Here is a 15510-nt window from a genome sequence, read left to right on the forward strand (position 1 = left end):
ATAAGAAACTACTTGTATAAGTTGACCAACTTTTCCCTCACTGTTTTCTCTGTTCATCTAACTGTCAGTCTATCTGGCTATATCCTGTAGACCCTTACAACCTGTTTTCTTTTCTATAAAAGGCAGACTCGCTCGCTAATCCTCAGTGTGGCCTTCAGCCTTGTGTGAGTAGCGAGTTGGTCCCCACTGAGGCAAGGTTATGAAGCAGGCATTACCTAGTGGAGCCCGCTGCTCCAAGGACCTGGGGAATCCCTTACACAAACTCAGGGGTTATTTCACCTGCAGGAGATCCCTTAAACAAACTCCTGGGCCATTTTACCTACACGGTGATTAAGGGAGGATGATAGACGGGGTTCTCCTGCGGGGTAAGAGGCAAGTCGAGGTCAGGTGGGATGAACTGATGTCTCAGAAGGATGATGTGTGGGTTGGAGGTTGGTAGCTTGCTTGAGGCGCTACGCCTTGGTTGGGGGTCAAGTCTATCACTAGACGTATACTACACCACACACACACACACACACACACACACACACACACACACACACACACACACACACACACACACACACACACACACCTTGTGTGAAGCCACGCTTCGCACCACAAACCAGTCACAAACCCTGCCTCCATCACCGATCACACACAAACCAAATCCTTCCGCACAAATCATGATGCCTGTTCTGCTCACAAGTCGCGCCCACATCATTCACCTACACTGGCGTGTAATCAGGGGAGACCACCCCACAGCCTCTGGTAAATCATAGGTATAGAAACAACAAATGAACAAACCTCACATTATAGCGATTCCATTTCGTAATTTGCAAGAAGAAATTGACGATGAAGGAAGAAAATGGGACATTTACCTCTGATAAATGACAGAATGAAAATTTTTGCATTCATTTACATTAAGAAGAAGGAAGATGGGAAAGAATGAAGCTTTGCTGTGGTCTGGATCGATATCATCCCAGTGAGAGGTTAGAATTCCCACATAACTCTGGGGTCTGATGTTGTCGCACGAGATAAGGTAGATGTATTGAAGGTTAGGAATTCGAGTGTGTACGTCTTTCTCAGAGTTGGTTCCACGTTTAGGTTTTAAGGTAGAAACTTGAGTGGATGAAGCGGCGTCGATTTTGGTGTCACACTGAAATCATACTTCGTGGTAATGTATTATACTTCAGTGTACCTGATGCTGGTGACTTAGAATTCATTTTACACACACACACACACACACACACACACACACACACACACACACACACACACACACACACACAAACACATCGTGTTGAGCATTATGTAAGTGAAATTCTAAGACGGTTTTATTTACCTGATTCACTTATCAGACTTAGAAATGGTGGTAGTGATGACTGTGTTAGAGAAAGGATAGATAGATAGAGATAGATAGATAATCATTGTGTGTTTTTATCTTCTTTTTCTTGTTTTCCTTTGTATTTGCTAGAGCCATTTTTGTGTTGTTCTCAATGTTCCACTCTTTCTCTCTCCATCTTCCTCTCTCCTCATCTTTCCACTAACACCTTTCCGTTTTCCAGTTCCAGGATGGCGGTGCGTGGCGTCCAGACCGCTGAGGGCTGGTATGTGAAGGCTAAGCCGACGGGAGAGCCTTACCCTCCAGACTCAGGACTCGCACCCAAGTTCCTTGATGCTGGAGTGACCACACTCCCAGGGGCCCTCAGATATGCCACCTCCGTCTACGGCTCGAAGCCTTGCCTCGCCACGCGCCAGCTGCTGGAGAGGGAGAGGACGGAAAAGAATGGCAAAACTTTTGAGAAGCTCAGACTCGGGGAGTACAGATGGAAGACCTACTCGGAGGTGCAGCAGATGGCCGTGGACGTGGGTTTAGGCGTGAGGGTAAGAGGTCTTCAGCCGCTAGATCGAGTGGTGGTCTTCGCAGAGACCAGAGCCGAGTGGCTAGTGGCAGCCATGGGTTGTCTCCAGCACCGTATCACAGTTGTCACACTCTACACCACCCTCACGGACGCAGGCGTGGCCCATGGTATCAGCGAGACGGAGGTGCCCCTCGTCTTCACTACATGCGACTTGTTGCCCCGGGTCACGCGGATCCTGTCGCAGTGTCCGAAGGTGAAGACGGTCGTCGTAATGGAAGACCAACTAGAAGGTGTTGGAGATGTTAGTAAGTTCCCCAAAGATGTCGGGTTAGTGCCCTTCAAGGACTTGATTGCCGATACAAAATCGGTCGATATTTCTACACCCGTCCCTGAGGCCGATGACACGGCCATCATCATGTACACCAGTGGCTCCACGGGCACTCCCAAGGGTGTCGAACTCTCACACTCCAACATCTTAGCCAGTGTGATTGCTTACTCCGTCCAGATGAATGTTGGTCCAGAGGACCGGTATCTTTCCTTCCTACCACTTGCTCATATCATGGAATTGGCCTCAGAGACAGCACTCATCTCTCTGGGTGCCACTATTCTCTACTCATCCCCTCTCACGCTAACCAGCACCAGTCCTAAGGTCATGAAAGGCACAAACGGAGATGCCAAAGTCGCCAAACCCACCGTGATGAACGCCGTGCCTCTGGTGCTAGACCGTATCATCAAAGGCGTCTCTCAAAAAGTTGAGCAACAGGGATGGATAAAGAGTTTGATCTTCAATGAGGCTGTGAAATACAAGTTCTGGCTAGAATACATCCCATTCACGTCTTATTTCCTGAACATGTTCATCTTCAGGAGGGTCCAAGAGGAGCTCGGGGGGTACCTGAAGAGACTGGTGGTGGGCGGTGCTCCATTATCTCCCCAGACTCACGAGACAATGAGGGCCATCTTCGACGTGTCAATCCAGGTGGGTTATGGGTCCACGGAGACGTCCTCCTGCATCTCTGGGATGGACGAGGATGACGTCTCCACGGGACACACTGGAGGACCCAATCTTGGGGTCATCATGAAGCTCATCGACTGGGAGGAAGGGAACTACAGAGTGAGCGACAAGCCCAACCCTCGCGGAGAGATAGTAGTAGGAGGACCAGTGGTGGGTAAAGGTTACTTCAAACTCCCCGAGGAAAACAAAGCGTCCTTCTACGAAGAAAATGGGATGAGGTGGTTCCGCACAGGGGATATTGGCGAAATGAACTCGTGCGGTTCGTTGAAAATCATCGACAGGAAGAAAGACTTAGTCAAGTTGAAACACGGCGAATATGTATCCCTTGGAAACGCCGAGTCCAAGTTGAAGACACTCTCCAATGTCGAGAACATCTGTGTTTTCGCTGACTCCACCAAGGACAAGACTGTGGCTGTGGTTGTACCCTCAGCAGAACGTCTCTGGAAAGTAGCATCCAGCGTTGGCATCGACAACGAGAGCGTCAGCATGGAGGAGCTATGCAGGGACGATAGAGTGAAGGAATCCATCCTGAAGGAGTTGCAGATTCATGGCAAGAAGTGCGGATTGAACCGGTGGGAAGTTCCAGCGGCCGTGTACCTGACTTTAGAACCCTGGACTCCAGACACAGGGTTGGTAACGGCGGCACTGAAGCTTCGTCGTAAGCAGCTAAGCCTCCACTACGAAAACACAGTCCATAACATGTACTCGCGGCTCGATTAGTGCACTTTGGGTGCAGGGAGCAGCCTATAGCCTTGAAGACTAGCTGGTTCCCTCCTGTGGTCATTGCATTTGTTAATATGTACATAGGATATACACATTTGTCTTAAAGATGTCATTGTTGGTTTCTGCTGAATTGTCACACGACCAATTAGATCTCACAGCTCTGGTACAATGTTAATGAGTTGCCGTAGAGGTAAGAGATTTGTTTGTACTTAAACTGTTGTAATGTCTCGATGAAGTTCCCAGAGAATATTATATCTTGTCTTGTTGAACGAAGTCGTTTGTATATCTCGAAGTTGTTTGTATATTTCCGCCTCTTGCCTTGAGGGTGACATATTCAGTGTGTATGTGTGTGTGTGTTGCATTATACCAGGTATATGATGTATTATATACGATGTAAATAGAGATTATACAGGATCGACCATTATATATATATATATATACATATATATATCTAGAACATTTCATGATATGGATGTGAACACTGATGTTTGAAGAACATTCCTGGAGAATGTTGGGAATTCATCTAATCTAACGGATCATGAGGTACGTCTTCTACCAAAGATGGTTGAAGTAACTTTGATGTTTGCACACGACATATTTACTCATTTATCAACAGCAGTGAAGAAGACCTTTGGACAAGATACATCCAAATCAGATCAAAGTAGCGTGGGGGCAAGTAAATTCTTTTAGTCTCCTAACAGGATACCCAGCCATTAAGGTGGTACTCCATCTAGATGCTTGTGTCATTCTCGACCATATGATTCATTAACTTGGATGATGAGATTATTCAAAACTAACACTACTACAGCTGTTGACCCAAAATTCCCCACTACTACAGCCGTTGATAAATCATACATTTTTGTGGGCTCAATACCTTATGTATGCGGGGAAATGGCTTAATGATGCTAATAAACTAATGTATTTTACATTATCAGACCAGCTATTTGATCTTTTATGCTCTAAGCCCAGAGAGCACCAATCCCTAACCCCCTTGTCATAAATGAAAACACAAATTTCGTAGCTTGAAATGTGAATATTTTCCGTGTCCTTATCATGACAGTCGGAACAAGTTGTACCATTATATCATTAATACTATATATCAATATATGTGATATACTTGATCACAGTGCCATGTTGTGAATGGGCTATTTTTCTGATACATTATTATATATCGCTCACCGTCTATACCGAGATATGTCTGATCATTTTATGTAGTGTAGCTTCATGTAGCCTACAGATGTTCAACTGGCCATCACAGTGCAATATGGATTATTGTTTTCATTATGTAGATGCCATACAAACTTTAACGTTCCGTTGTAGACACGATAATGAAACGGTTTTTAAACAGTTTGCTATAGACACAGGATCACCGATGTATATACCCAGAGAATCTAAAATCTTTACTGGTTTGATGGGATTTCAAAATGAATACTATATCTCCTATTGTCTCAGTAGAGTTGGTAAACGTGAGACGCATTTCTTAATGATTATGGCAGCTGTTCTGAATAAGAATTACTCTCGAAAGAAGACATGATTAGATGCATTATCATTATATGAAACCAACATACTCTGCATTGTACGCTTTGTTGTAAGCACGTTGAGAAATACATGTAAGGAGTGCATGACTACTTAGGTGAGGCAAGGCCATAGAAAACTTGAGCCTGCTGTGTCAACAGTACTAGGAAGACTAACACGGCAGACACATTTCTGTCCCAGGGACAGATACGTCTCTATCCCAAGGACAATTGTGTTCTCAACTATCCCAGTTTTTTTTCCAGTACAAGTGTACTCGGGGTTTTAAGTAAAAGTACTCACTGATACACTACTTAAGGAAAACCAGGGTAACTTAGCTATTTTCTGCACACTTATATTTCGTACTTTTTAAGATTTTAAGAAGAGATTCTGCAAACCTAGAAATCCCGGTGCTTCTGTATTTTGCCTTAGTCAAGAGGAACGTTTTATACTCTAATTCTTCATCTATTCCATCACTTAATTAGTAGAATTATTGGTTGACCAGCCTGCCAGTTTTCTTTGGAAACACATATTTTCAAGGCAAAGCAAGTATAGTAAATGATGCTAATACAGCAGGTGTTTCTCGCATGCCAGATGAGATTAGCGCAACACATGAGGCTAATAAATCGAAGGATTCTTAGAGGATAAAGATATGGCACTAGTGATAATGCCCCTTCATACGAATTGATTTCAGTAGAGTTGTATCTTAGTCTCTTCTTTATCATTATTGTTTTTTATTATTATCATTATTACTAAGAAAAGCCTACAGAGGTTCATCCGCGAACTAGTAAACCAATAACCAGTAAATGAAATAGTTTACCCAAATCCATTTATGTGGTATACGAAACAACAGGGAAACATTAAAAGTAAAAACAACAGAGAATCTTTCATAAAGTCTTTGTAGCCACTTAATGTATATGTGTCCACCTATCGAAATGTTGGGGAGGTCGTACTGTAAGATTAGCATTAGCACTTCAGATTGGCAGTTAAGTGATTAAATGAACGAACTGATTTATTTATTCTTTATGGAATGAGAGACGTGATTCATGGGCCAGACAGTCTAAATTTGCAGTCCTCGATCTTCAGCTCTTTATCTAGTCTGAGACTGTGATTTCTAGAGTCTGAAGATAATTATCTATCCTTTCTAGAGTCTGAGGATAATTATCTATCTTTTCTAGAGTCTTAAGAATAATTCTCTATTCTTTCTAGAGTCTGAGAATTATCTATCCTTTCTAGAGTCTTAGGATTGTCTATCCTTTCTAGAGTCTGAGAATTATCTATCCTAAAGACCTACGTTGATTTTCTTTTTAAAGATGGGAATTAGCTTGCAAATTTGCCCTTAAGATGTCCAGAAAAAAAGAATGACACACTGAAATAAACTGCTGCTGCAAGTGTGTGGAGGGAAGACTTAAAAAACGTACGACTATTGAATGTAAATCATTTCTTACACAAGGCTGATATATACGATTATTTCCTGAAGGTCGTAAACCGTACTTACACGATGGTTCGACCTTTTGAACCTAAATGTCCGACTTAAGGAACGACGGTCTAACTTTATGACCTGTTCCAGAAAAGGGTCACATCAAAGGCCAGGCCATCGTAAGAGAAGGGTCGAATCGTCGTGCTCAAGGATCGAACAGAATTGGACTACATCAAAAAGTTATATGTTTTCTTTTTTTTTTTAACGTTGGAGGCTCCAGTCACGGACAAAAAGTCCAAATCGAGTCCTGGACTTATTTGAAATGTAGAATGGGTTATGAAATGGAAAAAGAAGAGACAAGGAAGAGGATTTACGAATTTTGGAGGCATTATAAGAGAGCATTATGAAAATAACCCCCAAAGGATGTTTGATGAACTGGGTTTCCTCTCATCTAGCTTTCTTAAACTTAAGACACTTTATTTTTTTTTTGTATCCATCCACTCGCACTAAAGCCTTATCTACTGCACCGTCAGATCTACTATGTAGATATAGTCAACATGTAGAATCCTTTCTTCTAAGTCTCCACTGTCTTACTCCCTCACCCTCCGAAATTCATAAGGAAACACACGAAGCGGAAGTTTCACAGCATTTCTAGTTCCAGTCGTAAGGAGAAGAGAGTCACAAAGTTATCTAACACTTCCAAAGGTAACATCATCCTGGAAATACTTATATGGAAAAGGAGCGATCATTCTGTTCACAGACCATCTCGCGAGAGACAGATGTAATCATCTCTCAGAGTCAGTTTTATGTCAATGTAGAGGAAATGTAACTTCTATAGTGTGGAGGAAATGTAATTTCTATAGTGTGGAGGAAATGTAACTTCTATAGTGTGGAGGAAATGTAACTTCTATAGTGTGGAGGAAATGTAATTTCTATAGTGTGGAGGAAATGTAACCTCTATAGTGTGGAGGATATATAACTTCTATAGTGTGAAGGATATATAACTTCTATAGTGTGGAGGAAATATAACTTCTATAGTGTGGAAGAAATATAACTTCTATAGTGTGGAGGAAATATAACTTCTATAGTGTGGAGGAAATATAATTTCTATTGTGTGGAGGAAATATAATTTCTATAGTGTGGAAAGAAGTTGATGCTTTTGTGCTATTAATTATATATAAAAAAGATCAAATCGAGACTATTTGTTGATTCTTACCTTTCGAAAAGTTTTTAATCTTCATGAAAAAATAAATTAGGAATTGTTGTTACTTGAAGGTTATTCAATATTATTCAATAATGTAAATGTTAAAGTTTGCATATGTGTTTATGTAATGATAGTGAGGATGTGTTATTTTTTTAATAAAAAATTCTGAAGATGGTTGTGAACTTCTAGGCTTCGAATGTTAATTTGATATATATATATATATATATATATATATATATATATATATATATATATATATATATATATATATATATATATATATATATATATATATATATATATATATATATATATATATATACATTATCCATGCAAATAAGTGACTTGTACATATATCCGAGTCATTTATATGATTTCTTTATCTTATATAAATCACTTCATTTAGCTAATGAAAGAAGCTTTAACCACAGATTATGTTCTTGTAAAGGTCATATATTGCGTCAAACGTGTATCATATTATATACACTGAGGCGTGTATGATCTTAGCATTATCTTCCACACCTTTCTCTCATTGTGAATAACTCATTTCCATCATGAAACATATATGATTGAATAGTTTAATCGACTCTGTATCATAAGGCGAATGGGTTTTCTAATACGAGATTCTGATCACCATTCTTCTTCACCAATTTCTGAAGCAAGCAATTGTTACGTGGGTATACCACAAACTCCTGCATTGTCTACGCTATTATCCCAGGCAGAGGGAACTACCAGGGTCAATTTTCCAGCAATAATTGGACATATATGAACATTCGACCTAATAAATTAGGCCACATCCGAATTTATATATGTGTTTCTCTATCCTTAGTACTCCTCTGTTTGTCTCTAGGTTTGGACTATACTATTTGTGTGTTGCGCCAACACTTATCTCCCGAAGACGTAATGTACGAACGAAAAAAAAGAAGACATCCATTCTTCAGTGGATAAGACTTTAAGTGAGGTTGGATTTAAAACACACACACACACACACACACACACACACACACACACACACACACACACACACACACACACACACACACTCAAACACACACACACACACACAAACACACACACACACACACACACACATACACAGGAGATCTCTAACCCTTATTCAACAGGTAATTTACACATAGACAGCTACGTTGCATTTTTTTTCTGTCTTTGATATAAATGTAATAAAACTGATACAAAAGAAGAAAATTGGGTCAGGGACGAAATTAATCTTGTTTCCAAACTGAATTGTACCCTTAAATTCAGTTTTCTGATCCCCTCTTTTTTTCTTCTTCATGCATTAGGCTGAGAGAAATAATTTCCTGCATCAGGAAGAGTAATAGAATACGGAGGAAACACAATCTGCCATGTGAATGTTGGGAATGATATCTTGCCTTGATATCATAATACATATATATATATATATATATATATATATATATATATATATATATATATATATATATATATATATATATATATAAATCACTGATGGTAGAGCGCTGGTGGCTGATTCATGTGAGAAACTGCAGAAGCTGGTGACTGAGTTTGGTAAAGTGTGTGGAAGAAGAAAGTTAAGAGTAAATGTGAATAAGAGCAAGGTTATTAGGTACAGTAGGGTTGAGGGTCAAGTCAATTGGGAGGTGAGTTTGAATGGAGAAAAACTGGAGGAAGTGAAGTGTTTTAGATATCTGGGAGTGGATCTGGCAGCGGATGGAACCATGGAAGCGGAAGTGGATCATAGGGTGGGGGAGGGGGCGAAAATTTTGGGAGCCTTGAAAAATGTGTGGAAGTCGAGAACATTATCTCGGAAAGCAAAAATGGGTATGTTTGAGGGAATGGTGGTTCCAACAATGTTGTATGGTTGCGAGGCGTGGGCTATGGATAGAGTTGTGCGCAGGAGGATGGATGTGCTGGAAATGAGATGTTTGAGGACAATGTGTGGTGTGAGGTGGTTTGATCGAGTAAGTAACGTAAGGGTAAGAGAGATGTGTGGAAATAAAAAGAGCGTGGTTGAGAGAGCAGAAGAGGGTGTTTTGAAATGGTTTGGGCACATGGAGAGAATGAGTGAGGAAAGATTGACCAAGAGGATATATGTGTCGGAGGTGGAGGGAACGAGGAGAAGAGGGAGACCAAATTGGAGGTGGAAAGATGGAGTGAAAAAGATTTTGTGTGATCGGGGCCTGAACATGCAGGAGGGTGAAAGGAGGGCAAGGAATAGAGTGAATTGGAGCGATGTGGTATACAGGGGTTGACGTGCTGTCAGTGGATTGAATCAAGGCATGTGAAGCGTCTGGGGTAAACCATGGAAAGCTGTGTAGGTATGTATATTTGCGTGTGTGGACGTGTGTATGTACATGTGTATGGGGGGGGGGGGGGGGGGTTGGGCCATTTCTTTCGTCTGTTTCCTTGCGCTACCTCGCAAACGCGGGAGACAGCGACAAAGTATAAAAAAGAAAAAAAAAAAATATATATATATATATATATATATCAAGGGCAAGCAGGTAGGCAAGCAGATAGACCAATGTAGCAGACGGGACACACACAAGCAGGTTAGGGACTTCAAGATGGCTGAAATATATCAAGATAGACATATAAAGGAAAGCAGGGAGAGATTCAGGGAGGCCAGCAGGCATAGAAGGGAGATACAGAGGGATAAAGGGAGACACAGGTGTTAATGGAGGAATAGTGGATGGAAAAGAACAACGGAGCAGATAATAAAAAGGGAAGTACAAGACCACAAAGAGACAAACTGGCAGGTAAAAGATGGATTTAATACTTTCTCCTTTTGATGCACTTGGAATGGTCTGACACCCCCTAGGGCAATGGCTGGTGGTGAGTACCAGGGATCGAAGCATTAGCAGAGGCCAGAGTAATCCTCTTCAGACCAGAGTTCAGAATGGCTGAAGACCTTCCCCTCGACGCTGGGCGAGGTGCGGGATTACCCTTCGTCAGGACATGAAGTAAACTCCGGCGCAAACCCGTGTTCAGTGTGGCAGAGAATGTTCGTGTTCGAGTGGTGGTGTACACGAACGGCTGACGTGACTAGGAATATGCGGTTAGAGAGAGAGAGAGAGAGAGAGAGAGAGAGAGAGAGAGAGAGAGAGAGAGAGAGAGAGAGAGAGAGAGAGAGAGAGAGAGAGAGAGAGAGAGAGAGAGAGAGAGAGAGAGACGTCGATACGAGGCTGTTCATGACGTGACCCCTGAAAGGGCTTGCTAATCAGGGATTAATGTCATGCGATACGCTGTAATGATGTGAGTGATCAGGTCATTGCATGACCGAAATGCAACGTAGGTAATTTCCAATCAAGTCTCACTTTACTGCAGCACAGTATTTGCTTTTACCAAAAAAGAAAAAAGAAAAAAAGAAATAAATCAAGAGCAGATTTGGAATGATGAATTTAGTGAAAGTATTTCTGAGTAAGATGTTGAGCATCATCAAAATCACATTGGATGACTTTGAAAAGATCTTACATTGGGAAATTTACACGTTTGGAAGTCTAATATTTTCTTTATAGGAATGTCTACATCAAGTCCAGGCCTTAATTGAAATATAGAGAGGGGAAGAAAGGGGAAGGGAAGTGACAAGGATAAATATTTAGTAATTTTGGAGGGAGTGAAAGATCTGTCTTTTAGGGCGTACCAGGCCATAATTACTGGGAAAGACATTAGAGTGAAAGAAACAGTTATCAAAACGGCCCACCCTTGAATGCCAACGTTATGTCTGATACTCCTTAAAATCCAGCGAGGCTTTCATATTCATTCTTCCAAAATTGCTTGCTATGTGAGGCACCTTCAGAATAAGCTTAAAGAGTTCACCCTCTTGTAGAAATATACTTATGATCTCCTATCACTTAAAAAGTATTCTCTCACTTATTTATGATAGTTCTTTCTCTGAAAGAAATCATCATTTGCTTTATGATTATATTTTCCAGTGTGTGAGTATATATGTGTGTGTGTGTGTGTGTGTGTGTGTGTGTGTGTGTGTGTGTGTGTGTGTGTGTGTGTGTGCGTGTGTGTGTGTGTGTGACTACAAATTTGTGTTATGGAGAGAAAGTTTTACACTCGTGTTGCCTTGTCTCTTACCCTTGTATATATGGTATATATGTATTATAGCTTTACTCTTATGCAAACACACACACCCCAACCTAAGTCAGATATGTAATTTGATACATAAGATAAATACAGACTAGTTTGTTGAATTAAGGCATTCATTTGGCTGGTAATTACAATTGAGGAATTAGATAATTAAGGGGGTTGTAATAGTTAGTAGTTAATTAATCACAAGGGAGCTTAAGATCAAAGTGGGGCTGGTAATCCAACGCTTTGGATAAACACATAAGTGAAGTCTAACTTCACTGTACAGGAAATTTTACTTGTCATATTTCATGGTTTATACATTTTAGACTTAACGATGATTTGTTGAACATATCGTAACGTAAAGTTACATAACGGTTGAACTGCAGTAATACTGTGTTGACATACATTATGTATCTAATGGCGTACATTAAGTGATGTAAAGTTACATATTTGTTGAACTGCAGTAATACTATGTTGACATACATTATGTATCTAATGGTGAACATTAAGTGATGAATATGTTCACATTAGTTGCGTCAGAGTAATATAGTAGATGACACATACACAAAACAATGGGAAAACTAGGCTATTTGCTTGTTTTAGCAGTGCAACTCTTTATGGATTGTTTAGGGCATTCACAGGAGTGGGTATAGGACAAATCTTGTATGTGGTCGAGCACTGGCTGGTACAAGGTGATGGTGGTGACGGACGTCGGTCAGTCAAGGTTAGTCTTGGTGGTATGAGGTTGGTGCTGTCAGTATGTTAGTGTTTACACTCAGGATTCTCTCCTCTAGTCCTCGAGGAAGCTGTTATGGAGACGCTGGGTCATTGTCTCACCTCCCAGAGACCTGGAGAATATGTTAGTGTGAATGTTTACTCTGAGGCGACTTAAGCTTTGACATAATGCTCCTCCAGAAACTCTCTGAGTAACTGGTGTTCACTGGGTAAAGGTATCTAATATGTATATCTCTCACAATCCAATTCATTGAAGGTAGAAACCTCTGTGTGAAGATGGTCGGTCCAATCTGACGTAATCCCAGTATCAAGCCGGAAGAGAAGGGGAGAAAGAGAGAAAGAGAGAAAGAGTTCGAGGTGGGCATGTTGATCTGCAGATGACCAGAGAACGCCACTGACACGCGTCCTACCCCATCGTGGGTTGGAGGATGAGTGTGTGTGTGTGTGTGTGTGTGTGTGTGTGTGTGTGTGTGTGTGTGTGTGTGTGTGTGTGTGTGTGTATGTGTGTGTGTGTGTGTGTCGTCCTATTTTTCACACTTCTGATATATTTTCAAAAATTCTATCACTCAGGTTAAGCTGTAGTACAGTAACCTGGAATAGAAAAACATGTTTTTTTTCCAACTCTTGTGCACTGAAAAAAGACGCCTTTGTTATGGATATGAAAGGGAAGAGTTCTACCCACTCTGAACCCACAATTTACGTTCTTTTTTGTAAAATAGATTCAAAGGAGAACGCTGGGGAGACATTGGAAGTCTTAAACTTGCGACGCAAAAGGACTCTTTTCATAAATTTGGCATTACTGAAGATTTGATAAATTGCCTTTCAAAAGACCTATAGATCATTCCTTTTAATGAATATTAACGAACAGTTTGTTTGAACTTAATCAAAAATCAATTGAAAAGATCCCCAGAGTCTTGTGAATTAATTATATGTAATGATTAGTCCAAATCTGGCGATGACGTATATATATTTCTGCACGAACTAAGTACAGATAAAAGAAGAAATCCTTTATGAGTAAATTATATATATATATATATATATATATATATATATATATATATATATATATATATATATATATATATATATATATATATAACTCATTTTCATTCATGTAACGGGACATCTTCAGAATCTATGATACAGAATAAAACAGGATTTGAATATCAATGGATCTTTACGAGTGTTTTTGGCACGAACGGACTGAGGGTTCAAAGTGAACAGTCAAAAACATTGATAGGTATGTGGTAGCCTTTGCTTACTCGGTACACTGGGTGTAGGTTGAACACATGTGCATTTGAAAGTTAAGAGCGTGTGTAGCTGAAGATTGAGGACACGTGTAGTTGAAAGTTAAGGCTGTATGTAAGAGAGTTGAGGGCATTTGTAGCTGAAAGTAGAGGCCATGTGTAAGTTTTCTTAAGGTTATGCATGATATGACAGGCCTGATCTACGATACTTCAGATAAACAGCAATATTCAGTGTAATGTTCTCAGTGCTTCGTCTTTCCCTGAATAAGCTTGGCATTCCATTGTCTTACCCTCGACGGATGACAATATGCAGGACTGGAGCACGACAGCAGCAGCCTCTCTCTCTCTCTCTCTCTCTCTCTCTCTCTCTCTCTCTCTCTCTCTCTCTCTCTCTCTCTCTCTCTCTCTCTCTCTCTCTCTCTCTCTCTCTCTCTAACCCCAGCGTCAGCATAAGATAATCTCATCTGAAATTTATGAAATATTTTGTCAAGTCTGAATAACATCAGAAGACCCTTTCCATGTTCAGGACGCACGCCGCTCTCCTCTCCTCCTCCTCCTCTCCTTGCAAGAGGCCAGAGTGAAGTGAAAGCTAAAAGCATGCACGAAAGAATGAGGTTGTTGCTCACCTTTAGTTGGGGTAGTTCCTCATCATTTTTTGGGTAGTTCCTCATCTGTATTGGGTAGTTCTTCATCTTTAATGGGTAGCTCCTCATTTTTAATGGGTAGTTCGTCATCTGTATTGGGTAGTTCTTCATCTTTAATGGGTAGCTCCTCATTTCTATTGGATAGTTCCTCATTTTTGCTTGGATAGTTCCTCATCTTTATTGGGTGGTTCCTCATCATTTTTTGGGTAGTTCCTCATCTGTGTTGGGTAGTTCTTCATCTTTAATGAGTAACTCCTCATTTTTAATGGATAGTTCCTCATCTTTGCTTGGATAGTTCCTCATCTTTATTGGGTAGTTCCTCATCTTTTTTTTAGGTAGTTCCTCACCTTTGCATAGCCAGTTCCTCACCTTTGCTCGGCCAGCTCTTCACCTTGGCTTGTTCCAAGGTGAGTACTGATCAGAATTAATCTCTGGCTTGAGAAGACAGTATTTACATGTCATAAAAAAACAATATGTGTAAGAAAAGTTTCAGCTTTAGTGTCCTGTAGCCTTTGCTTCTGTGTAAGCAGCATGGATTATCGATATTCAACTTTCCGTTCGTCAGTATGTATAGCATCAGCTTTCATCGGTCAGAATGCAGCATGAACAGCAAGAAATACTGACCTCCTCCTGTGTCTTAATGCTGCACGAACAGCATTGAGTTTCAACCATCTCCTCTAATGGAACTCTGTACGAGCAGGGTGGTGTATCAAAATCCCCATCTCTTCCAGAATCATTAAAAGCATGAATGCATTAACAACAGGAAATACTGACCTTCTCTTATGTCTTAATGCTGCATGAACATCATGAAATATTTTCCCTCTCCGTTAACAAATGCAGTATGAAAAGTATAGATCACTAATCTCTTATTACCTCTGATTGCAGAAGCATTAGATCACTATTCTCTTATTATCTAATGATTGCATTAGTCATAGATAACTAACCTCTTATTACCTTATGATTTCATTAGGCATAGAACACTAATCTCTTATTACCCTATGATTACATTAAGCATAGATCACTAATCTCTTATTACTTTCTGATTACATCAGGCATAGATCACTAATCTCTTATTACTTTCTGATTACATTA

General features: G+C 40.5%; 1 protein-coding gene across 3 annotated transcripts in view; it reads left to right on the top strand.

Moving 5' to 3' along the window:
* Nucleotides 1-8521, top strand: part of LOC139765029 (long-chain-fatty-acid--CoA ligase 4-like) — a 42980-nt gene extending 34459 nt beyond the window's left edge. For all 3 annotated transcript variants that reach the window (XM_071692107.1, XM_071692104.1, XM_071692106.1), the window contains exon 2: nucleotides 1548-8521. In XM_071692107.1, the coding sequence (XP_071548208.1) occupies nucleotides 1555-3576 (2022 nt within the window). In that variant the 5' untranslated portion in view covers nucleotides 1548-1554 and the 3' untranslated portion in view covers nucleotides 3577-8521. The remainder of the gene's footprint in view (nucleotides 1-1547) is intronic.
* The last annotated feature ends 6989 nt before the right edge of the window (nucleotides 8522-15510 follow it).

Source organism: Panulirus ornatus, chromosome 52, assembly GCF_036320965.1.
Source record: "Panulirus ornatus isolate Po-2019 chromosome 52, ASM3632096v1, whole genome shotgun sequence".
Lineage (NCBI taxonomy): Eukaryota > Metazoa > Arthropoda > Malacostraca > Decapoda > Palinuridae > Panulirus > Panulirus ornatus.